This window comes from Musca autumnalis, unplaced genomic scaffold (assembly GCF_047663935.1).
Source record: "Musca autumnalis isolate F117 unplaced genomic scaffold, ASM4766393v1 scaffold_1, whole genome shotgun sequence".
Classification (NCBI taxonomy): domain Eukaryota; kingdom Metazoa; phylum Arthropoda; class Insecta; order Diptera; family Muscidae; genus Musca; species Musca autumnalis.
The window spans coordinates 61,244,025-61,269,527 of record NW_027411644.1 but is presented as its reverse complement, the minus strand read 5'-3'; the positions used below and the strand labels follow the sequence as shown (position 1 = coordinate 61,269,527).

The window sequence follows — 25,503 nt, the reverse complement described above, 5'->3', positions numbered from 1 at the left end:
AGTAATGTACACGATTTGGAACTTTAAGGGTCGCAGTCTTGGAAAAAATGGGTGCTGGTGCTAAAAAGATGACATGTCCAATCACTTGCCCTCAAGCTTGAATAGAATCAAATATTTTGATGGAATATAAGTCCAGACCGTTGCCCAAAAAGATCCAAACCATTTTGAGATCTTAATCACGTCATCGTCGATAACCCAGTGGAATGGTATCTACACCAAGCAATTTCCTGGAATAGTATTTTAAGTACCGGTTGTTATATGCCATGAACAAAAAAAAATTGGAATTACAATTGAAATTTATTGAAATTGTATTTAAAATTCATTAAATTGGTTTAAGTGTTGAAGAAAGCATTAGGAATTATACTTAGCATTCATAGAATTGGTTCTTATACTGGAGAAAATATCGGATGTTTCACGAATTGTATTTACAATTCTTGGAATTGGCTAAATGCTGAACCTCATTTGAACCAATCATTGATCTCCTGTGATGTCCTAACATCGCTGGTACAGCTTCCACTCCATTTCCTTGGTATTCCTCAGAACTTGCCATTTCTGTTATCACCCAAAATGCAACATTAAACATTTACTTATTGTAGCCATTTAATGACGTTTTTAAACGACATTTGTTCACTTTTTTACGATTTTCCAATAAATTTCACGAATTCTTCAGTGTAAATAAACAATTTTCACATATCTGTCAAAACAAAAGAACAGCTGTTACAGATGTTGCCATGTTGTTTCAATGTTGTATTTTCTTTTACCAATATTCATGTTCTTTTACAGTGGATTTTTAATAACCGACATTTTTCTTGCTAGAAATGTTTATTAATTTGAAAATTTATTTACTTTTTATGTAAAAAATAAGAATTTAATAATCCCAAAGTTATTTGTGCAAAAAATGACGGTATGGTAACACAAATTATTATTTCAAGGGTTCACAAGTCGCGCCATTATTTTCCATTTTCCGACTTGTCAACCCTTGTTCACTTTTTGTGCTCCTCCCTGCCCAATCGTAATAGCTCGAGCAGGTGAAAGTGAACTGCAACTCACTTGTGAGTAGCTCCCTACGTGAAGATTCATAATCGCTATGTTTAATTCGTGAAAAAATAAGAGCCGGATATTTTAGTAATCTGAGGTTCTTAGATGACATTTTATCGGTTTCGTTTTTTTACAAATTACTTCCACTAGTCTATAGCTACAAACAATCTAAAGACAGTAGGCCAAAATATCCACTGGTTTCAGAGATGTAGCCCCAAACACAATGCCATATTTTGGGAAAATCTCAGAGAAAAAATAAATATAAAGACATTTTTATGATTTGGAGGCCCTTGATCGCGTTTTTCCGGAATGGTATGTTCTACAGATTTGTTCTCCAAGTCCATACCAACAATTATGCAGAAGAAGGGAAAAGTGAAATTCAAATAGTTGCCGAGATATAGACCCAAAAAAATTCTATTTTGTCGAAAAAATAGTTTAATTCATAAAAAATAAGAGCCCAGTATTATAGTAATTTTTGGGCACAAGAAGACATTTTACCAGGTTGGTTTGTTTTAGAAATTTATTCCACTAGTCCATAGCAACAACTATCCCAGAAACAATGAACCAAAATTCCAAATGGTTTCAGAAATATAGCCTCAAACAAAATGCCATATTATCGATAAATTTTAGTTTTTGGAAAAAGTAAACATAAATACATTTTTATAATTTTGAGGACCTAGATACAGTTTTTCCGGGTTGGATTGTATTACACATTTGTTCTACTAGTCTATAGCTACAATTAAGGTGAAGACGGAAAAGCAAAATTCCAATTGGTTTACGAGATATAGCCATTCACAAAATATCACTTTTTTGGTTAAATTTATTGGAAGGGTTTGAAGCCAAGCCACTAGAAGACATTTTACCAAGTTGGTTTGTTTTATAAATTTATTCCACTAGTCCATAGCAACAACTAACCCAGCAGCAACAAACCAAAATTCCAAATGATTTCAGAAATATAGCCTCAAACAAAATGCCATATTATCGAAAAATTTTAGTTTTGGGAAAAAAAGTAAACATAAATACATTTTTATAATTTGGAGGACCTAGATACAGTTTTTCCGGGTTGGAGTGTATTACACATTTGTTCTACTAGTCTATAGCTACAATTAAGGTGAAGACGGAAAAACAAAATTCCAATTGGTTTACGAGATATAGCCATTCACAAAATATCATTTTTTTGGTTTGGGTTTGAAGCCAAGTTTATCATTTGGAGGTCCTAGATAATGCTTTTCAGGGTTGATGTGTTTTACACATTTATTCTCCTAGTCTATACCAGTCTCGGCTATTTATTCTAGAGGTACCAGAGCGATGATTCCGGAAAAAGGTGTTTTAAGCTTATGTCCTCCACGCTTGTCCCTACAATAACATCAAAGAAATTAAGACGAAATGCCATCAGGGTTACAAGCTGTTGCCGTTAAGAATTTTAATAGAGGGCGAAGTAGCTAGCCACTTAAGTTTCCAATAAGTACTTCGAATAGAAAACTGCAAGTGACACAAGTGCTTCCATTCCATATTCTACAAAATCTTGATCGGTGTTATTTAAAGAATTTAAAAAAAATTCCATACGAACAAAGAAAATAGTCGGGCCATTTTCTTCGACTGAAAAAAGGAAAATATGTATATAATAAATATTATTTATAATACAAATAAAATATATAAATATTTTTTTTAACAATTTAAGGGAATAAAGTTAATTACAAGTAGCTAGGTATTATTTTGAAATCATTTTTTACAACAAAAACAAAAAAGAGATAATAAAAAGTGGAAAAACAATTGCAAATAATTTTGGGAAATTTATAAATTCCGTTTAAAAGAAAAATTATTTCACAATTTGTATATGTATTGGTGTGTATATGTATGTATGTCTGTTACGATTGGTTTTTAAACGCTCAGCGTTTTTATGTTTTTTTTTGTTGTAATTGTAACTTAAAATTATGTATGATAATTATTAGTAGTAACACTAACACTACCATTGCCATTTGTTGTTGTTGTATTGTTACTATTATTGCCATTGGCTCCAACAACAACTGCTCCTTCATATTTTGTTGTAGTTGCAACAAAAACATTGGCTCCACCAATTGCTCCACCATTACTATATTCAGCTGTAGCCGCCGCTGCTGTACTACTACTAATACTATGATCATCCCCTCCAATATTTACCACAGTAACGCTTCCACTTGTTATATTTGTGGGACTAGTGGTGCGACTGCGTGTAAATGTGTTATTTTGTGAATTTGATGCACTTCTTGACATTATGGGGGTCGCAATTTGTGTGTGTGAAGGCATTATTGTTGTCATTGGTGTGGAAGACGTTGATGCCGAAGTCGCCGATCTTGGTGCTGCAGCCGCTTGTTGTGCTTCTTGCAAAGCTTTCTGTTTTGCACGTCGCGCTTTTTGTCGTGTATGCTCAATCTGAAAATCTTCAACACGCAAATTTAAACGTTGCATATGATTGATGATGAAATCTTCATCTAAGACATTATCGGGCGGACTTCTTAGTACTTCTAGAGTTTCACAGAGGCCATTACATTGCTTGCGCACCTTATGGCTATTGAGAGAAGCACCTAATATCACCAAAGCTACTTTAAATATGACACGTATTCCCTCGGCCAGAAAACAATCCCAAACTCGCAGCAGTGTTTCCCAGGGTAGTGTTCTCGTCATGGCACACAAAAACCAATCGGTCATATAAAGCAACGGTTCAACACGATGCTTTTGTAGATGACGATAAACGGGCGGACAGGTTTTCTTTAGAAGGCCTTCTAAGATACCAGCATCATTTTGTAGTACCTCCAGGCCGGTTATAAAGTAATCTTCCAAGTAGCTGTAAAGAAAATAATCACGAGAGAGGAGATTAGTAGGGTTAATTTTTTGGGTGGAGAATGAAAATTTTCCTATGAAAAACCTTATTCAGCTAAGCTGAATGAAAGTTTTCCTATGGTAAACCTTATTCAGCTAAGTTGAATGAAAGTTTTCCTATGGGAAAACCTTATCCAGCTAAGCTGAATGAAAGTTTTCCGATGGAAAACCTTATTCAGCTACACTGAATGAAAGTTTTTCTATGGAAAACCTTATTCAGCTAAGCTGAATAAAAGTTTTCCTATGGAAAACCTTATTCAGCTAAGCTGAATAAAAGTTTTCCTATGGGAAAACCTTATCCAGCTAAGCTGAATGAAAGTTTTCCGATGGAAAACCTTATTCAGCTACACTGAATAAAAGTTTTTCTATGGAAAACCTTATTCAGCTAAGCTGAATAAAAGTTTTCCTATGGAAAACCTTATTCAGCTAAGCTGAATGAAAGTTTTCTTATGGAAAACCTTATTCAGCCAAGCTGAATGAAAGTTTTCTTATGGAAAACCTTATTCAGCCAAGCTGAATGAAAGTTTCCCATGGAAAACCTTATTCAGCCAAGCTGAATGACAGTTTTCCTATGGAAAACCTTATTCAGCTAAGCTGAATGAAAGTTTTCTTATGGAAAACCTTATTCAGTTAAGCTGAATGGAAGTTTTCCTATGGAAAACCTTATTGAGCCAAGCTGAATGAATGTTTTCCTATGGAAAACCTTATTCAGCCAAGCTGAATGAAAGTTTTCCTATGGAGCTGAATTAAAGTTTTCCTATGGAAAACCTTATTCAGCTAAGCTGAATTAAAGTTTTCCTATATAAAACCTTACTGAGCTAAGCTGAATGAAAGTTTTTCTATGGAAAACGTTATTCAGCTATGCTGAATGAAAGTTTTCCCATGGAAAACCTTATTCAGCTAAGCTGAATGAAAGTTTTCCCATGGAAAACCTTATATAGCTAAGCTGAATGAAATTTTTCCCATGGAAAACCTTATTCAGCTAAGCTGAATGAAAGTTTTCCCATGGAAAACCTTATTCAGCTAAGCTGAATGAAAGTTTTCCTGTGGAAAACCTTATACAGCTAAGCTGAATGAAAGTTTTCCGATGGAAAACCTTATTCAGCTACACTGAATGAAAGTTTTCCTATGGTAAACCTTATTCAGCTAAGCTGAATGAAAGTTTCCCTATGGAAAACCTTATTCAGCTAAGTTGAATGAAAGTTTTCCTATGGAAAACCTTATTCAGCTAAGCTGAATGAAAGTTTTCCTATGGAAAATCTTATTCAGCTATGCTGAATGAAAGTTTTCCTATGGAAAACCTTATTCGGCTAAGCTGGATGAAAGTTTTCCTATGGAAAACCTTATTATGCTAAGCTGAATGAAAGTTTTCCTATGGAAAACCTTACTCAGCTAAGCTGAATGAAAGTTTTCCTATGGAAAACCTTACTCAGCTAAGCTGAATGAATGTTTTCCTATGGAAACCCTTATCTTAAGGATTGAAGTATCCATACTTACACATCACACACGCTGACAAAAACCCAAAATGCATCCTCCGCCGGCAAGTGCATTAAGAGAAAAGCTGCTATTGGTGCTTGGGCTTGACAAAAACCCACTTTTGGATTATAAATGGAATAGGCTTTTAGCACATTAAACAATTCAATTTGACCAACTTTATCTTCATCCAAAAACATTTCATGGAAAGGAAATTGTCGATGTTTATCTTTTTTGATTTCTTCGATGACATGAGGATTTCCCGGCTTTTCCAATAGTTCAGCATATAAATTGGGATTTTTCTTTTTCAATAAATAGGCACCGGATAAAAAGAACCATGCTCGGGGACGTATTGATTTGGGTATACCTTTGCGGCAACGATCTCGTATCTGCAAAGAGTGAGAGATAGATAGGAATTAGATTTCATGACGGAAGGTAAGGGAGAGAAAAAACATTTGGTTATACCTTTTTGTAATTTTTGGACATATACAAAGACCAATTATCCAACATGTATAACCATTTCTTTTCTCGTGCTATAATTTGTGCTTTTGATAGAGGCTCTTTGGGCTTATCTGTGCGTTGAAATCCACCATAGAAACCATTGCGATCCGGACAACTCGATACTGTGGAACATAAAGATATTGTATCGGCAGAACGTGGTGATGTGGCCATGGCAATCTATTGAAGAGAAAGGGAAGGAAATTTGTCAATTGAAAATCGCTTCTTGCATAAATGTGTGAATTAACTAAATATATAAATATATTATTAAAATATAAATAAACAACAAAAGTGATAATTTGTGTTAATAGAAGATAATAAAACCATTTCTGAAATGATTCTCATTATGGGGTTTTAACTTAAATGGTCATTTAGCTAAATCCAATTCCTTTCAGGCAAACTGAATGAAAAAATTTATATTCAGCAAGGCCGAATGAAAAATGTCCTATGGAAATTGGTATTCAGCTAGGCTAATAGAAAAAATTTCAATTGGAAATTTATATTCAGCCAGGCTGAATGAAAAATTTCCTATGGAAATTGGTATTCAGCTAGGCTGAATGAAAAATTTCCTATGGAAATTTATATTCAGCCAGGCAGGCTGAATGAAAAATTTCCTATGGAAATTGGTATTCAGCTAGGAAATTTATGGAAATTTATGGAAATTTATCCTATGGAAATTTATATTCAGCCAGGCTGAATGAAAAATTTCCTATGGAAATTTATATTCAGCCAGGCTGAATGAAAAATTTCCTATGGAAATTTATATTCAGCCAGGCTGAATGAAAAATTTCCTATGGAAATTTATATTCAGCCAGGCTGAATGAAAAATTTCCTATGGAAATTTATATTCAGCCAGGCTGAATGAAAAATTTCCTATGGAAATTTATATTCAGCCAGGCTGAATGAAAAATTTCCTATGGAAATTTATATTCAGCCAGGCTGAATGAAAAATTTCCTATGGAAATTTATATTCAGCCAGGCTGAATGAAAAATTTCCATAGGAAATTTATATTCAGCCAGGCTGAATGAAAAATTTCCTTTGGAAATTGGTATTCAGCTAGGCTAAATGAAAAATTTCCTTTGGAAATTTGTATTCAGCCAGGCTGAATGAAAATTTTCCTTTGGAAGTTTGTATTCAGCCAGGTTTTGTGCAATATTACGTACCCTGCCATGATTTTATGTTCCTCCCTTATGTTGTTATCATTGACAATTTGATATTTACACTAGAGCAAAATGAAGACGCCAATATAAGGTATGTCATATCTATTATACGCAAACCTTGGTATAAACAATTTTTACCTGATGATGATTCATTTTGCCAAGAATATGACGGCACAACGTAACTGAGCGAAAACACTATTGTCGAGTAAGAAGGGAATCTTTTCGATTATGGCGAAGAGGAATGAAGAGCCTATTATAAATTCTCGTGTTCATATCTAAGATAAGATTGTGTTTTATAAATCTGTGTTTTATAAATCTTCAAAAAAACCAAGCAACAATATTTTAAAATTGTGGAAATTCTGCCAAATAAAAATATACCCCTCTCTTTGGCCACCAACCAGTGTTCATCAAGTGTTGGTATATGTGTACAAATACATCTATTCAAATGATCCACCCCCAATTACGGTGCTAATGACTTTGATTTTTCAATATAAACAAATAATGTGCCAATAATAACAACACACAGACACACATATAGCCAAATAAGGTGCATCACCCAACATTGTTGTTGGTTTGGGAACAAACAACGTAATAATGTCATTTGCATACAAATTTCAATTAATTTTGGGCCTCTTTAGTGTGGCAATTCACTTGTAATCAGTATGTTGTGGGGTAATAACATTTATAGACTAATTTTATCTAATATTTTTGTGGCGGTGACCTTAACCGGCTTAGCAATGATATTGAAGAATTCTCAAAAGTACTGACTAATCTTATCTCTACGGTGGTGATAACATTTTAAAATTAACACTAATTAAAAGAAGTTTTGAAAATGGGTTAGAGAATGGCAATTTCCATGGGAAAATCTTTATTCAGCGTGGCTGAATATACATTTTTGAAGGAAAATGTTCAATCAGCCGGGATGAATACAAATTTCCATAGGAAAATTTGCATTCAGCCGGGATGAATACAAATTTCCATATGAGAATTTGCATTCAGCATGGCTGAATATCAATATCCATAGGAAATTTTTCATTCAGCCTGGCTGAATATCAATTTCCATAGGAAATTTTTCATTCATCCTGGCTGAATATAAATTTCCATAGGGAATTTTTCATTCAGCCTGGCTGAATATAAATTTCCATAGGGAATTTTTCATTCAGCCTGGCTGAATATAAATTTCCATAGGGAATTTTTCATTCAGCCTGGCTGAATATAAATTTCCATAGGAAATTTTTCATTCAGCCTGGCTGAATATAAATTTCCATAGGAAATTTTTCATTCAGCCGGGATGAATTCAAATTTTCCTTTGGAAATTTGTATTCAGCATGGCTGAATATAATTCCCGACAGACTAAAATTCATCTAGACTAAACCCTTAATAGCGTAAAATATTTTCAATTACATATCATATTTAGAACATTTGGGATATTCTTCTTTTCTATTTCCCCCTTCCATAGCACATCTATCTATTCATTTCTTCTCTAAAAGTGACTACAACAAAATATTTCAATCATGTCAAAAAAAATTAACATATGAAGATGATGTACGAGTGTATGGACGAATGATGTGTACTTGTCTGACACACATAAAACATTGTGTTTTTTATGGTTAAATTGTCTTACAACAACAACAGTGAAGCAGCAGTAGTAATATGGCAAACATCCTCAGTGTTATGGAACAACAAAACACTGATGACCGCACAAATTATTCATCAGTTCTAATTGAAGTACAAATTTGTTGTTTTTGGCTTTTGTTTCATCTTTTTACCTTCCTTCTTCGTTTCTTTCACTTATTTATTTTTCGTCGTTTCATATTCTGGCACTTGTTGTGTGCTTTTTTTGTTTTGTTTATTTGCCTTTCTATGAATTTGACAGAATTCGGTTCTGCAACACATGTTACCACATTGATATGGTCTTGTTTATAAATATTTCAAAAAGGAGGAGGGGAAGGGCGGCGATGTTTATATGATTGATTACTATTGTTGTTGTTTATTGAATATTCAATAAAAAGTGCATTTCTGTTATGTTCACCGTTTATGGAATGCATCTTTAAGATTTATTTTAAACAAACTGAGACGCCACATATTGCAATTACTCCTGGATTGATCAGCGGGATATGTGATTTCAAAGACGTTTTTATAGTCGATTGGACCTTAAAAGGTCTTGGAGAGGTCTTCTGTTGACTGTAGAAGACCCTAAGAGGTCAAGAGATCATTTGTCGAGACTCGAGAGGACTTTTGTTGACTATAGAAGACCTCAAGAGGTCTTCTGTAGACTATAGGAGACCTCAAAAGGTCTTCTAAGACCTCTATCGACAATAGAGGACCCCAAAGGGTCTTCTGTCGACTATAGAGGTCTTCTGTCGACTAAACAAGACCTCAATAAGTCTTTTGTCGACTAAAGAAGACCTAAATAGTACCTCAAGAGGTCTTCTGTAGACTATAGGAGACCTCAAGAGGTCTTCTGTCGACGATCGAAGACCTCAAGAGGTCTTCTGTCGACGATCGAAGACCTCTAGAGGCCTTCTATCGACAATAGAGGACCCTAAAGGGTCTTCTGTCGACTAAAGAAGACCTCAATAAGTCTTCTGTCGACTAAAGAAGACCTAAATAGTACCTCAAGAGGTCTTCTGTAGACTATAGGAGACCTCAAGAGGTCTTCTGTCGATGATTGAAAAACTCTAGAGGCCTTCTGTCGACAAAAGAAGGCCCCAAAGGGTCTTCTGTCGGCTATAGAGGTCTTCTGTCGTCTATAGAAGGCCCCAAAAGGTCTTCTGTCGACTATAGAAGACCCCAAAAGGTCTTCTGTCGACTGTAGAAGACCCCAAAAGGTCTTCCGTCGTTTATAGAAGGCCCCAAAAGGTCTTCTGTCGACTATAGAAGACCTCAAAAACGTTTTCTGTCGACTATATAAGACCTCAGGAGGTCTTCTGTAGACTATAGGAGACCTCAAAAGGTCTTCTGTCGACTATAGAAAACCTCAAGAGGTCTTCTGTAGACTATAGGAGACCTCAAGAGGTCTTCTGTCGATGATCGAAGACCTTTAGGGGCCTTCTGTCGACTATAGAAGACCCCAAAGGGTCTTCTGTCGGCTGTAGAGGTCTTCTGTCGACTAAAGAAGACCTCAATAGGTCTTCTGTCGACTAAAGAAGACCTCAATAGGTCTTCTGCCGTCTATTGAAGGCCCCAAATTGTCTTCTGTCGAATAGAAGATCCCAAAAGGTCTTCTGTCACTATAGAAGACCTCAAAATGGTCTTCTGTCGACTACAGCAGACCTCAATAGGTCTTCCGTCGTCTATAGAAGGCCCCAAAAGGTCATCTGAAGACTATAGAAGATCCCAAAAGTCTTCTGTCGACTATAGAAGACCTCAAAATGGTCTTCTGTCGACTATAAAAGACCCCAAATGGTCTTCTGTCGACTATAGAAGACCTCAAAAAGGTCTCCTGTCGACCATACAAGACCTCAAGAGGTCTTCTGTAGACTATAGGAGACCTCAAGATGTCTTCTGCCGACTAAAGAAGACCTCAATGGTCTTCTGTCGACTAAAGAAGACCTCAATAGGTCTTCTGTCGTCTATAGAAGACCCCAAAAGGTCTTCCGTCGTTTACAGAAGGCCCCAAAAGGTCTTCTGTCGACTATAGAAGACCTTAAAAACGTTTTCTGTCGACTACAGAAGATCTAATGAGGTCTTCCGTCGTCTATAAAAGGCCCCAAATGGTCCAAATGGTCTTCTGTCGACTATAGAAGACCTCAATAGGTCTTCTGTTGACTAAAGAAGACCTCAATAGGTCTTCTGTCGTCTATAGAAGGTCCCAAATTGTCTTCTTCAAGACGTCTTCTGTAGACTATAGAAGACCCCAAAAGGTCTTCTGTCGACTATAGAAGACCTCAAAAAGGTCTTCTGTCGACTATAGAAGACCCCAAAAGGTCTTTCGTCGTTTACAGAAGGCCCCAAAAGGTTTTCTGTCGACTAAAGAAGACCTCAGAAGGTCTTCTGTCGCCTATAGAAGACCTCAAGATGTCTTCTGTAGACTATAGAAGACCTCAAGAGGTCTTCTGTAGACTATAGAAGGCCCCAAATGGTCTTCTGTCGACTATAGAAGACCTCAAAAAGGTCTTCTGGCGACTATACAAGACCTCAAGAGGTCTTCTATGGACTGTAGAAGGCCTCAAATGGTCTTCTTTCAACTATAGAAGACCTCAAAAAGGTCTCCTGTCGACTATAGAAGACCTCCAGAGGTGTTCTGTAGACTATAGAAGGCCCCAAATGGTCTTCTGTCGACTATAGAAGACCTCAAAAAGGTCTTCTGGCGACTATAGAAGACCTCAAGAGGTCTTTTGTAGACTACAGGAGACCTAAAGAGGTCTTCTGCCTACTAAAGAAGACCTCAATAGGTCTTCTGTCGACTAAAGAAGATCTCAATAGGTCTTCTGTCGACTATAGAAGACCTCAAAAACGTTTTCTGTCGTCTATAGAAGGCCCCAAATGGTCTTCTGTCGACTATAGAAGACCTCAAAAAGGTCTCCTGTCGACTATACAAGACTTTAAGAGGTCTTCTGTAGACTATAGAAGGCCCCAAAAGGTCTTCTGTCGACTATAGAAGACCTCAAATGGTCCTCTGTCGACTATAGAAGACCTCAAAAAGGTCTCCTGTCGACCCCAAAGGGTCTTCTGTCGGCTGTAGAGGTCTTCTGTCGTCTAAAGAAGACCTCAATAGGTCTTCTGCCGTCTATTGAAGGCCCCAAATTGTCTTCTGTCGAATAGAAGATCCCAAAAGTCTTCTGTCACTATAGAAGACCTCAAAATGGTCTTCTGTCGACTACAGAAGACCTCAATAGGTCTTCCGTCGTCTATAGAAGGCCCCAAAAGGTCATCTGAAGACTATAGAAGATCCCAAAAGTCTTCTGTCGACTATAGAAGACCTCAAAATGGTCTTCTGTCGACTATAGAAGGCCTCAAAAGGTCTTCCGTCGTCTATAGAAGGCCCCAAATGGTCTTCTGTCGACTATAGAAGACCTCAAAAAGGTCTCCTGTCGACCATACAAGACCTCAAGAGGTCTTCTGTAGACTATAGGAGACCTCAAGATGTCTTCTGCCGACTAAAGAAGACCTCAATAGGTCTTCTGTCGTCTATAGAAGACCCCAAAAGGTCTTCCGTCGTTTACAGAAGGCCCCAAAAGGTCTTCTGTCGACTATAGAAGACCTTAAAAACGTCGACTACAGAAGATCTAAAGAGGTCTTCCGACGTCTATAAAAGGCCCCAAATGGTCTTCTGTCGACTATAGAAGACCTCAATAGGTCTTCTGTTGACTAAAGAAGACCTCAATAGGTCTTCTGTCGTCTATAGAAGGTCCCAAATTGTCTTCTTCAAGACGTCTTCTGTAGACTATAGAAGACCCCAAAACCTCTTCTGTCGACTATAGAAGACCTCAAAAAGGTCTTCTGTCGACTATAGAAGACCCCAAAAGGTCTTTCGTCGTTTACAGAAGGCCCCAAAAGGTCTTCTGTCGACTATAGAAGACCTTAAAAACGTTTTCTGTCGACTATAGAAGACCCCAAAATGTCTTCTGTAGACTATAGAAGACATCAAGAGGTCTTCTGTAGACTATAGAAGGCCCCAAATGGTCTTCTGTCGACTATAGAAGACCTCAAAAAGGTCTCCTGTCGACTATAGAAGACCTCCAGAGGTCTTCTGTAGACTATACAAGACCTCAAGAGGTCTTCTATGGACTGTAGGAGGCCTCAAATTGTCTTCTTTTGACTATAGAATACCTCAAAAAGGTCTCCTGTCGACTATAGAAGACCTCCAGAGGTCTTCTGTAGACTATAGAAGGCCCCAAATGGTCTTCGGTCGACTATAGAAGACCTCAAAAAGGTCTTCTGTCGACTACAGAAGACCTCAAGAGGTCTTCCGTCGTCTATAGAAGGCCCCAAATTGTCTTCTGTCGACTATAGAAGACCTCAAAAAGGTCTTCTGGCGACTATACAAGACCTCAAGAGGTCTTCTGTAGTCTACAGGTAGGTCTTCTGTCGACTAAAGAGGATCTCAATAGGTCTTCTGTCGACTATGGAAGACCTCAAAAACGTTTTCTGTCGTCTATAGAAGGCCCCAAATGGTCTGTCGACTATAGAAGACCTCAAAAAGGTCTCCTGTCGACTATACAAGACTTTAAGAGGTCTTCTGTAGACTATAAAAGGCCCCAAAAGGTCTTCTGTCGACTATAGAAGACCTCAAATGGTCTTCTGTCGGCTATAGAAGACCTCAAAAAGGTCTCCTGTCGACTATACAAGACTTTAAGAGGTCTTCTGTAGACTAGAGGAGACCTCAAGAGGTCTTCTGCCGACTAAAGAAGATCTCAATAGGTCTTCTGTCGACTATAGAAGACCTCAAGAGGTATTCTGTAGACTATAGGAGACCTCAAGAGGTCTTCTGTCGACGATCGAATACCTCTAGAGACCTTCTATCGACTATAGAAGACCCCAAAGGGTCTTCCGTCGACTATAGAGGTCTTCTGTCGACTAAAAAAGACCTCAATATGTCTTCTGTCGACCAAAGAAGACCTCAAAAAGGTCTTTTGTCGACTATAGAAGACCTCAAAAACGTTTTCTGTCGACTATAGAAGACCTCAAGAAGTCTTCTGTTGATGATCGAAGACCTCTAGAGGCAAGAAAGGCCCCAAAGGGTCTTCCGTCGACTATGGAGGTCTTCTTTCAACTAAAGAAGACCTCAAGAGGTCTTCTATTGACTTATCACTTTTCTTACTGGATTGTATTCTTGATCATCTTGATCAGTAAATCCAATTCTAATTAGAATTCTATAAGAATTACAATCAGAGATGGTCTGTCTACAATGATGACGTATATGACATACATTTCTGACGTATATTACATACGTCGGAAACGTCGTAAACCTAGCCAAACAAACAAGGTTTTTGACAGAATAAACAAACGCATTTTATATCCTAAAAATCGATGTTTTTGCATAATAATAAAACTCATTTTATTATTATTTTTGAGATCCTATTTTATTACAAAACTGGCATAAAAAGATTTCACTCGAAAATGTACATCTTATATATATTTTTTATATTATATGGGGATTATACATATGTTTGTTTGTTACTTCATCCGCAAATTCTGTGAATCTACGTAAAGTAGTGGTAGTGTTCGGAATATATTGTAGATGGCGTACTAAGTGCGTAATCCAATTTATTGTTCAAATTTTTCAGTTATTTTAAAAATTTAAATATTAATAAAAATATGCTGTTATTTTCAAAAAGGGTACGGACCCTCTTCAATAACAAAGACAGGCTTGCAGAATTAATATTAAGTGAAAAATATGATGGTAACATACATTTGTTGAGGTTTATGACATTTACTACTTTTTATACGTTTTCTACGGGTATATGACGTTTTCGACATTTACAACTTTCTTACAGTCGAAAACCTAAAATATCGTCATACAGACCATCTCTGATTACAATGTCGATGTCAGTTAAAGATAATAACGGATACACATATAATAGGAAACACTTCCAAATTCCTTTTAAACTTCCTCCCTCCCTCTCCTTTTTTCTTACTGCCAAATGCAATACCTATAACCTTGTTTAATCTCATTGTTACAGAGGCAGACAAATGTTAATGACTACTTTTATGTTGCAACATTAGGGGTCATTAAACGTTTGACCCGGCAAGTAGCTTCTAATGCTTAGACAGACATCATTAATAATAGACTCAGAATGTATGGCAAGAAATAGCGCCAAAAATGGAGCATTCTTTTGATGTTTTGTTTTTTCTACAATGCGCCTTGGAGCAATAATTAGACATTCAAGAAGAAACTAGAAAAGAAATGTTGGAGAGAATAGTTTCATTATCATATTATCTGGTAAGATAAGACAACATTCCACATAGCGCAAAAGGTAATCATCTGATATCCAGGTCCCTACTTTTAGATCCATTATAAAAAAGGTATTTTAAAAATGTACCCCCCTCCATACTCCTTCCAACACAATTTTGAAATGAAAGTGATTTTGTTTTCAAAATACTCTACAAATATTCCAGAAAATCAGGTTTATACATTTATTTTTTTTTTTTTTTTGTATTTTGTTGGTATGCAAAACATTTGGATTTTGTATCATCATCAAGTGTTGGGTTTCATTTTTCATGCAAGGTGCATCACATTACTGGCACTTGAAGAAAATACAAGAAAAAGTTCACTATCGTAAACCTTAATTTCATATTAATGGCACACCGCACACACATTTAATACGAAATAAAAAATATAAAACAAAAAACCCACATCGATCGAACTACGATCGACATAAAATACAAGGAACAACAACGAAAACCTATACCACCAGCAGCAGCACACAATAACAACAAACCAACCTTAAGAAGGTGTTGCTCTTTTTTGGATGTGTGTGGGGGAGCAACATTTGCATTGTTGTTGTTGGTGGTGTTATTTTGCTTTTGTTAATGGTATATTGTTTAGAGGAAAAAATAAATGAATGGGTCGGTCAATGGTTTTGTTGTTTTGGAGTTCACAATAGTTGACAGACCCCCCATCCATTAGGGGAGAAAGAGGAAGTGCAAAGAGAGAGAAAGAGGAGCATCATTAGCGGAACCCACATCAAATAACAATTATTGTAATTTATCTTGTTTTTGATGTTTGCTACAAAAAGAGAAATGATGACAAGTATTTATATATTTTTTTTTAATTTACAAAACTTACCTTTTGTGCGAAATTATAGTGTTTAATTTAGCCCCAAAAAATATTAAGCAATTTATGCCAGCAAATAAATAACTGCCTCCATTAATTATTTGTTTAAGAAAACTTTCTTGTGGTTTGTCAACCTCTCTGCCACTATTTATTTTTTTAATACATAAATAAATAAAAATTTATTTTAATTTTTTATATTGTTGTTGTTGTTGTGTTATTATTATTGCATTTATCATCATCATCATACAAAACACCACTCTCTCACACACACCACCTTTTATTAGGGCTGGACGCAGACAACGAAGCCGACCCAGTTTTTCGACTCGCTCGCTCAGTACATTTGACAGACAATCGGCGGCGGCGCGCCGATTAGTTTACCGACTGGCGGCTTATTTTGCCATATTTTGTAGTACACAAATTGCCGTAAAGAAAAGTTTTTTTTTGAGAGATCGTGGGGAGGAAATAGTCTTGATGTTTTTGTTGTTCTACTAAAACATGTAATCAGTTTGTAACTATTATAAATTTATAAAGAAAAAATTGTTTAAAGTAGTAAAATTTTCAATTTTTCAGATAGATTTCGATGTTCTCGAAGTCCATTCGAAGCAATGACAGATCTTCTTTCAGGAGTAATGTGATCATTTTAGATTTTGGAAGAATTGCGGATACGTTGGTATCCAATATCATGGAACTCCCTAAATTCTTCTTATGCCTAAATGTTTGAACTTTTGTATGGGAGATACAGGATGAGGTGGACCGATATAGACCATCTTCGAATTTGACATACATATGTATGTAAGTTAGGCCTAAATCGACATCATTTAAGGTGGCTATAGAGTTTTTACAACTTAACTTCAGTAAGTAAAACTATACTGTCGTAATACAAACGACAAGGACCCGTTGTATCCTAGACATGTCACTAAACCGCACAGCTTTGAAAATTTTGAGTAGAAGTAGTAATAGTTGCATCGATATAGTGCAAATTCGCACTTGATTTAAGTGCGAAAGAAATAATACGATGCGCGGTATACTATAAATGTAGCCGGACTCAGAAATTATTTTCCATCTGTCCATAGGAGAAAGTCTCAAATCCCCGATCAAATTAAATTTTTGTAAACTTTCAGTCAAAAATATGTAAATCCGGCCACTACATTCAAATTGCTCCCGATGCGCAAAGGTTGGACCAATGTCGCAAACACTCCTTTCCATAGCTATGTCCGTCAGGCACTTTAGGTGGTCACCGTGAATTTTTTAGAACTTTTATGCCAGTAGACATGGACTTAGTAACTAAGAACGTTATATCGCTGTAGACCACAAGAAGTAATCTCGCTAAAAATATTAAACGATCCTCGTACAGCCCTTAGACTGGACTTGAACAAAAATGTTGAACTTTTGTGAATTAGGTACCTTGTAAATTCTTGGAACTTGATGTACGTTTGTGAAAAAATTTACGATATGCAAAGTTTCGGCTAAATCAGATAAGCAACTAAAATCTATGGGCAAAATCGACTACAACGATAAAAAAATATTGGCGCGCGCCATCTGCAATCGAGTTGACGGCGGCGATTTTTAGCCGATTTGAGCCGATGTAATCGGCGGCGGGCTGAAACCTTAAAAAAAGAGAAGCGGCGGCGCGCCGCCGACCGAACATCGACTCGCTTCCACCTCTGGCTGGACGACGACACTTTCTAATTGGATTCTTTTTTGTTTTCTTTGAAAGATATTTTCGTTTTATTTCCTTTAAATTTCTCAAAGCAACACTTGTTTTTTAAATATTTTGCAATTTCGATTTTGCTTGTATGCGTTTTATTATTTTTTGTTACATTTTACTTGTTAATTTTTCTAATTTATTTTTTTTCGCAAAATACAAACGAACGTACGAATGAAACGAAACGACGTAGAAATAATTTTTGACACTTGAGAGAGGTGGTAATCAATGGAAAATGAGAGCTCGGGAGGCTGCTAATCACCAAGGAATGTTAGCCGGCAGCTAATAACAAAGAAATGATAGCACAATACACAGAGGAGTAGAGCTGGCAAACCATCGATATTCCCAACATTAGATATTTTCGATATAATGTTTTAAAATATCGATTGCTATCGATATTATCGTTAAGTTGTCGTCACCATTAATTTTGAGATAAAAATGGCGGAAATGTCAATGATTTTCTTGAAATTATGCAAAAGTAGTTCACAGAAATGTAAAGGAGAATAAACAAATGCTTTTATTTTATAAAAAATGTAAAAAAATACATTTTATTTTACCGAAAACTTAGTACGTGTGACTACGGACTTACTTTCTTACACACACAAAACCGAAAAGTAGCGAAATTTCTATTTATTTCAATGGATTTCAGGTTAGGGGTTTTTATTCCGATAATATCGATAGGCAAAACTATCTATCGATATTGAATTTTTAAATAACAATCGATATTATCGATAGTTCCATCGATTTTTTGCCAGCTCTACAGAGGAGGGGGCCTTTATTGTAGAGCTGGCAAAAAATCGATGGCACATTGATTGTATCGATTATATTTTATAAAATTAAATATCGATAGAAAGTTTTGCCTACCGATATTAGCAGATTAAAAATCTTCAACCTAAAGTGGGGTGCACACGATAAGTTTTGAATGTCAGTTTTGCTCAAATAATCGGTTGCTTGCCAGTGTGTCCGTTCATTTTTGTCAGTCATCAGGCAACCACAAAATATTTTTGACATTTATTGATATTTCCGAAAAATCGACAGTCAAAACTGATCGTGTGTACCCCGCTTAAAATCAATTCAAATGAATAGAAACTACGTGGTTTTTCGGATGAGAGAAAATATGACCGTAGTCACACGTACACATTTTTATGAAAAGTAACTGCCAGTTTCTGTATGTCGAAAGAAGAATGTGTGCGAATGAAAAACGCCCGAATATTAGTTTTCGAAATAGTTTTACCTTTGCTTCAAAATAAAAAACAAATTTGAAAAACACGCAAGAGTTTGGACGTGTTTCTTTCGCACACATTCTTCCTTCGACATACAGAAACAGGCTGTAAATTGTATTTTTGTTTTGTTTTTATTAAATAAAAGCAATTATTATTTTCTACTTTATATTTCTGTGAAGTACTTATGCAAAATGTCAAAAAGCATACACTGCCATTTTCATTTCCAAATTGATGGTGATGGCGAATAAACGATAATATCGATAGCAGTCGATTTTTAAAATGAAATATCGAAAATATCGATAGTTTCCAGCTCTACTTCTGTCTGCTATAGAAAACTTTAAGACTTCTTCCGTCGACTATTGACGACCTCAAAAGGCCTTCTGTTGGCTATAGAAGACCTCAAGAGATCTTCTGTCTGCTACAGAAGACCTCAAGAGGCCTTCGGTCTGTTAGAGAAGACTCCAATGGGTTTTCTGTCAACACTCGAGAGGTCTTCTGTTGACTATAGAAGAACTTTTTAGTTTTTCTCTCGACTATAGAAGATCCCAAAAGGTTTTTGTTTTTTACTACGATAACAATTTTTCCTTTATGTCGAAAAAATAGTACATTCTTGCAGTACTTAAACAGACCATATATGTAGAATACTTCTTTAATTTTTCTGTCGACTATAGAATACACTAATATTAAATGAGCAGGAAAAACACTTACCTTTCCTGCGAATGTATATTTTATATTTAATTGCACACGTTTCATTCATATTTTCCATTAATTTTGAAATTTTTGGTATTTTCTGTACATTTTTATATGTTTCTATTTTCAAAATTAATGAGAGAGAGAAAAATCAAAATAATATTTGTGTATGCTGACTTTCAGGCAGGTATTTGAATTTTGTTTCTAGATTTGTACGCGAATTTGAAACAATGGGCAAAAAATGTAACTGCAATGAAATAGATTATACAATTCGCTATGCTTTGAATGTATACTAATCGTTGAACCGTTTACTTTTCATTCATGTTTTGAAGTTTTTCTAAAAAAGCCCTACATTCTTAATATTTGTATGTTGTCTGTCATAATTAATTTATTTCGATAAATGCTCTCATTTGTTAGAGATGGGACATATTTTATCGTTGTTCGGAGATTATTTCTACTTGAACAGCGTAGAAAAATCGTCGATCGTTCTCAGAATTGAATTTTGTATAGGGAATCAAGTAATTTATTCGTATTTGAGGGTCGAACAACGAATAAAGAACGAACGACGTACCGTGGAAACAGGCTATAATATGTATCCCTAGGGTACAGCGATCAGTTTTAACTGTAGATTTTTCGGAATTATAGATAACTGTTCAACCGTCCAGCAACCACAAAATATTTTGTGGTTGCCTGACGACTGACAAAAGTGAACGGCCACATTGGCAAGCAACCAAGGCACATTTATATAAGGTAGAAGTGACAATCAGCTGTATTTTAATTGTAATAGGATCTACTCATGAAATTTGAAACTTCGAAATTTGCTACCATAAAATACTTCTTTTCATCGTAGATGTGTAATAACAAAGAACTACGACAGTTCGGTATGCTTTATATTTACATTTTCATCCAAATTTGTTCTATTTTAGGGGATTTTCATAATAGGTCTGTACGATAACCCAAAGGTTTGTAAAAATTTGCACAAACTTTTACAAAATGCTGTTCGATAACAAACTTGTAAAGTAAAAGAGAGCGAATTTGGAGACAATAGTGAGATAATTTTGGAGAGCTGTGGAGAGTTTTGTTTACAAGTTTTTGCAAGGAAAATTTTTCTTGTAAGAACTTGCAAGTTTGATCAGCTGATTTAAATTCGAATGTTTTGTGGCGGACTTCTTGGCAAAAACATAAACAAACGTTTGGTTATTAAAATAAATAGAAATAAAAAAGGGAAAAATTATTAAATAAGCTATGGACTACGATAATGTAAATAAAATAACTTATTTTGTAGTTTATGGTGACTACTTTTTATTATTTATTTATTTAATCTTTTCCGCCAACTTCTTCTTCTTCAAATCACCTGACTTCTTGCAAGTTTTTGCAAATTGCTGTTCGATAACAATCTGCAAATTTTTAGCTTCGAGAGAGTAAAATTGGTGGAGAGCCGTTACTGAGAACTTGCTGAGTACTTTCAAGTACTTTTCACTTGCGAAGTTATCGTACAGACCTAATGTATGTTTTTCCTGAGAAATTTTCTAGAACTACACCATTATTCAACATTTGCTTTGACATTAAATTCTCGATAACAACAATGTTGTTTTTGTAAATTTGTTAGTTGATATAATTCATGCATTTACTTTATATACATTTGCCTTGATTTGAGCAAAACTGACAGTACCCCGCTTTAGTATTTCATTGCCATTTTTTTCATAGCGTCAGCTGCTCGACTTGCCAAATTAGATCTAGAGATTCCTACCTTTCTTCTCGTTTTTCGATTATTAGAACCCGTAACTTTTTCGTTTGTTTTGATTCTACAATTTTATCAGTCTGTCTTAAGTTCCCTTCCATTTCATGCTCTCAGCTGGCATCTCTTGGCACTCAAGGAGAAAAATAATTGCAGTCAGCCTAGGAATGTTAAATATTTGTGGGATAAATGGAGGCGAAACTAATGAGCAATCAACACAAAATATTTGCAAATGGGATCCTGCAAAGATTCTAAGTGAACCATATTTGGCTGATGGACGTGGTCATGGCTGTTTGGTGTTAAATCGCAATATAAAGTCACCAGCCCACGTTGTTACGGCCTTGTGGGAGAATGGTTGGTAAACAAACAACTTTTAATTAAAATCAATCAAGAAGAACGTTATATTTTCATTTCATTCATTATTAACTTTGAGATATTATGTAAACTTTGTTGTTGTTGTTCTTGTTACAGCCTCGATACGATGTTGTGTGGATGGTGGAACAAATAAATGGCTGAATTTCCTTAGGACCGAATTGAAAGATGATGTCGATAATATTAAACTGCCTGATTTAATAACGGGTGACTTTGATTCGATATGCCATGAAACCGAGGAATATTTCTCCTCAAGAGGAGTAAAGAGGATACACACACCCGATCAAAATAACACAGATTTTACAAAAGCCATTGATGTTTTAAAACCTATGCTCAGGGAGAGGAAGGTAAGGAAGGCATATGTATGTGATTTGTTCTATAATACATGTGTTTTTTTCATCTTTATCAGTTACGTGATATTATAGTACTCCATGACACATCAGGTCGTTTTGATCAAATTATGTCCAACATAAATACCTTATATACAAGAAATGATGACTATTGCAATATTTACTTAATGGGTTCATGTTCACTGACATGGCTTCTAAAACCGGGGAAACATTCCATTGTAATACCAGCACAGTTGGTGGGGGAACAAAGATGGTGTTCCTTGTTGCCAATTGGACATGCAGCCAGCGATGTTACAACCAAAGGTTTAAAATGGAATTTAAGTATGTTTTTTAGTAATTTTTATTTTCTTGTTTATAAAAAGAAAACTATTTTTTTACAGCCCACGCCTCAACATGTTTTGGCGGCCTTTTAAGTACTTCAAATACCTATGCATCACAACTAATAGAAATAGAAACAAATTCGAGTCTGATATGGTCTATGGGAGTATTTTATTTTGGCGATGATTAATTAGTATCCTTAAAAGTAGAAGAAAATTTATTTTGTTGCATTTTATTATTTAATTTTAAGTTTTTCCTACCATCTCCAAAAAAATAAAGGGCAAAGGTTACGGCAGGGTAGGTAGTTATAAGTTTTTTTTAATTGTAATTTTGAAAGGAGATGGTAGTACAGGACATTTGACCAAATCCTTTGTTGCTAAAAATGTTTTTGGATTTTTTATTACTTTATTATTATATAATAGTTTGTTATATATGACAATAGTTAGCTTTATTCTTAGTAGACGATTTTCACACACACACACACACACACATAGATACACTTTCCATGACCCCAGTCAGCATTTTTTGAAAATTTTAATCAAATTCGAGTCTTTTTTGATCCGACTGCACGATTAAAAAGCTAGAATATGAGCTCATTTTCTGATCATAAATGACTCCTTTGTCGGTAGGAAAACATAACCTCAGGCGACTCGTCTAAGCAAATCACAAATGAGTCTTCCTGTGCATTAGTTTCGAGTCATTTTTGCCCATTTTCTGATGGTATATAAAGTCTTTTTCGATTCGCATTTCAATCATTTATTGGTAATTTGGGACTCTTTTTCGAGTCTTTTTTGGGTCATGTTTATAATCGTTTATGAATCTTTAGGGAGTCATTTATGAGTATTTTTATTAAACGAAATAAATTAAAAGAATTTTCCCTTTATTCTTTTTTTCTTTCCTTTCCTTTGTTTTCTTTTCTGCTTTGTTATGACTTTTAATTATCCTTTATGTTGGGCGGTGAGTATACTGCTTCTTCATTTCACTTGGCAAAACCTGAACATGTGTTGTGTTCGTATATACACTTAATATTATACGTTACATTTATATCAAAGTTTTGTAGAAAGTGTATATGAGAATTTTATTTTTTTATTTACAACCAAATAAAAATAAAACAAAGCAATCAGTTTTTAATCACCTAACTGTTCAAAATATGATCAGAAGATACATAATTATAATCACTTTTCAAACACCTGCATGACCCTTTTTTGATTAAGCACTTTTCAATCTTCCAGATGATCAAAATGTGACAATAAATAACAAAAAATGGTCACATTTTAAACACTTCAATGACTAATTTGTGATTGCTACACATTTATTGTTGTATTTTAAATTGAACTCTTTTTAATCACTACAGGGAGTCACTTTCGAGTCCCTTTCTGATCATACAAGCGACTTAATCAGTTTTTGATCACCAAAAGGACTCTAAAAAGACTCCTCAATGTGATTTTTGAAAAAACAGTCTTCCAAATGCTATCTGGGACTACAATTTGTTAAAAGGTAACTCTCGAATTGATCATTTTTGTAAGGTTTTTCGAGTCATAGTCCCATCAAATCTATTTTTATTCTAGCCCGCCATCCAACACACCCCCTCCACTTGAACAATTTCCTTTCTTCATATAAGAAATCCAAAAACATGACATGTATTTTTTACATTTTTCTTTTTAATTGTAGTATGTAATTAGTCCTTTTGTTTTTAATGGAATTGTTATGGTACTTATGTGTTTTTTTAATGTATACGTATAATAAAAAATTATAAATATACACTTATATTTTAGTAGCCGACCTCTTTAAGACACCCCCCTTTAGTCGTCTCTTTAAGCGACTTAGAAATCGTCTATATAGATGTCGTTTTTTAGCCTAAGTCGTCTTTATAAAAGAAATTGTCTTTATAAAGGCGACTTTATGGACGAAGTCGTCTTCATAGACGAAGTTGTGTCTATAGACGAAGTCTCCTTCATAGACGAAGTTGTCTCTATAGATGAAGTCACCTTTACAGACCAAGTCGCCTTTATAGACGAAGTCGTCTTTGTGGACGAAGATGTCTTTAGAGACAAAGTGGTCTTTGTAGTCGAAGTCGTCTTTATAGACGAAGTCGTTTTTATAGACGAATTCGTCTTTATAGATGAAGTCTTTATAGATGAAGTTGTCTTTATAGACGAAGTTGCCTTTCTAGGCGAAGTCGTCTTTCTTTAGACAAAGTCGTCTTTTTTAGACGAAGTCGTCTTTTTTAGACGAAGTCGTCTTTTCGAGACGGGCGAAGTTGTCTTTATGGGCGAAGTCGTCTTTAAAGACAAAGTCGTCCTTACCCAGCAAAAAAGTCCTTACTTAATAATGGGTTTTTATAGTACCTATTGATAGTCGTAACCCCTTACAAAACCCCAACTAACCCATTATTTTAACAAGGGCATGTCGCACTTAAGAACTATGTATATGCGAATTCGTCCTTATATACGAAGTCGTTTTTACGGGCGATGTTGTCTTCCTAGGCGAAGCCGCCTTTGCAGACGACCTTAAAGTCGTCTAAATCGACGACCTCAAAGTCGTCTTAATCGACGACTTTAAGAATAAACAAGTGGGAAAAGCGTTAAGTTCGGTCCGAACTTTTTATACCCTCCACCACAAATTTCTGCCATTTCGGTGGATTAATGTGGCCACAACCTTCAAAATACCGAAAATCGGAAGTTACCGTTCTATGGGGGCTATATGATGGCGCGGACCTATACCTATTTTATACCCCCAACGAAGACTAAATACCAAATTTCAGCCATCTCTGTGTGATAATGAGGCCAAAACCTTCAAAATGCCGAAAATCGGCAGATATCGTCATATGGGGGCTATATCAAAACGTGGACCTATATAAACATATTTTGGTAGAAATGTTTCTTAGCCTCTGGAAACACAAAATACAAAGTTGCAACCGATTCTGTTGTCAAATGGGACTAATACATTCAAAATATATTAAAATGACGCGTACTTTATATGGGGCGTTATATGGGGCTATACCAGAACGTGGACCTATATAAACCAACTTTGGTAGGAATGTTTTTTGGCCTCTAGAGACACAAAATAGCAAATTACAACCAATTCGGTGGTAAAATGGGACAAATATCTTGACATGCTTTGGATCCAAAAATGAATAGCATCTTTTGGGGTCCACGCTCATATAAAATTCATCGATGAAGATGCTAAAAAGATGACATGCCAGATCATTTTCACCCATGATTGAATGGCATCTTTGGCATCGAACATTTTGCTGGGATCTTTTCCAAGAATTACTAGGTAATACCGTAAACACAACAAAACAGTAGTACGATGTGACAATTTGTTGGTTATACTGTTTAACCTCACTTTTATCA

The 25,503-nt window shown here is 35.5% G+C and overlaps 2 protein-coding genes across 7 annotated transcripts; one reads left to right on the top strand and one right to left on the bottom strand.

Moving 5' to 3' along the window:
- Nucleotides 1-278: 278 nt before the first annotated feature.
- wkd (TBC1 domain family member whacked) lies at nt 279-17,687 on the bottom strand. Of its 6 annotated transcripts, none has more exons than XM_073976877.1 (6): nt 17,572-17,661; nt 16,026-16,263; nt 15,764-15,895; nt 5,836-6,048; nt 5,395-5,759; nt 279-3,862 (listed from the first exon to the last, which is right to left on the bottom strand). In XM_073976877.1, exons 4-6 carry the CDS (start codon nt 6,040-6,042, stop codon nt 2,971-2,973), a joined length of 1,464 nt encoding a protein of 487 aa, XP_073832978.1. In that variant the 5' UTR covers nt 6,043-6,048; nt 15,764-15,895; nt 16,026-16,263; nt 17,572-17,661; the 3' UTR covers nt 279-2,970. The 6 variants fall into 6 exon arrangements, with proteins under 6 accessions (XP_073832978.1, XP_073832958.1, XP_073832986.1 ...); XM_073976857.1 differs by having other exon boundaries at nt 16,026-16,236; nt 17,156-17,658; XM_073976885.1 differs by having other exon boundaries at nt 16,026-16,239; nt 17,629-17,658.
- A 3,442-nt stretch (nt 17,688-21,129) lies between these two features.
- On the top strand, nt 21,130-23,922 carry LOC141390563 (thiamine pyrophosphokinase 1). The gene is made up of 4 exons (XM_073963512.1): nt 21,130-21,461; nt 21,579-21,826; nt 21,889-22,150; nt 22,210-23,922. Exons 1-4 carry the CDS (start codon nt 21,215-21,217, stop codon nt 22,335-22,337), a joined length of 885 nt encoding a protein of 294 aa, XP_073819613.1. The 5' UTR covers nt 21,130-21,214; the 3' UTR covers nt 22,338-23,922.
- Nucleotides 23,923-25,503: the final 1,581 nt, after the last annotated feature.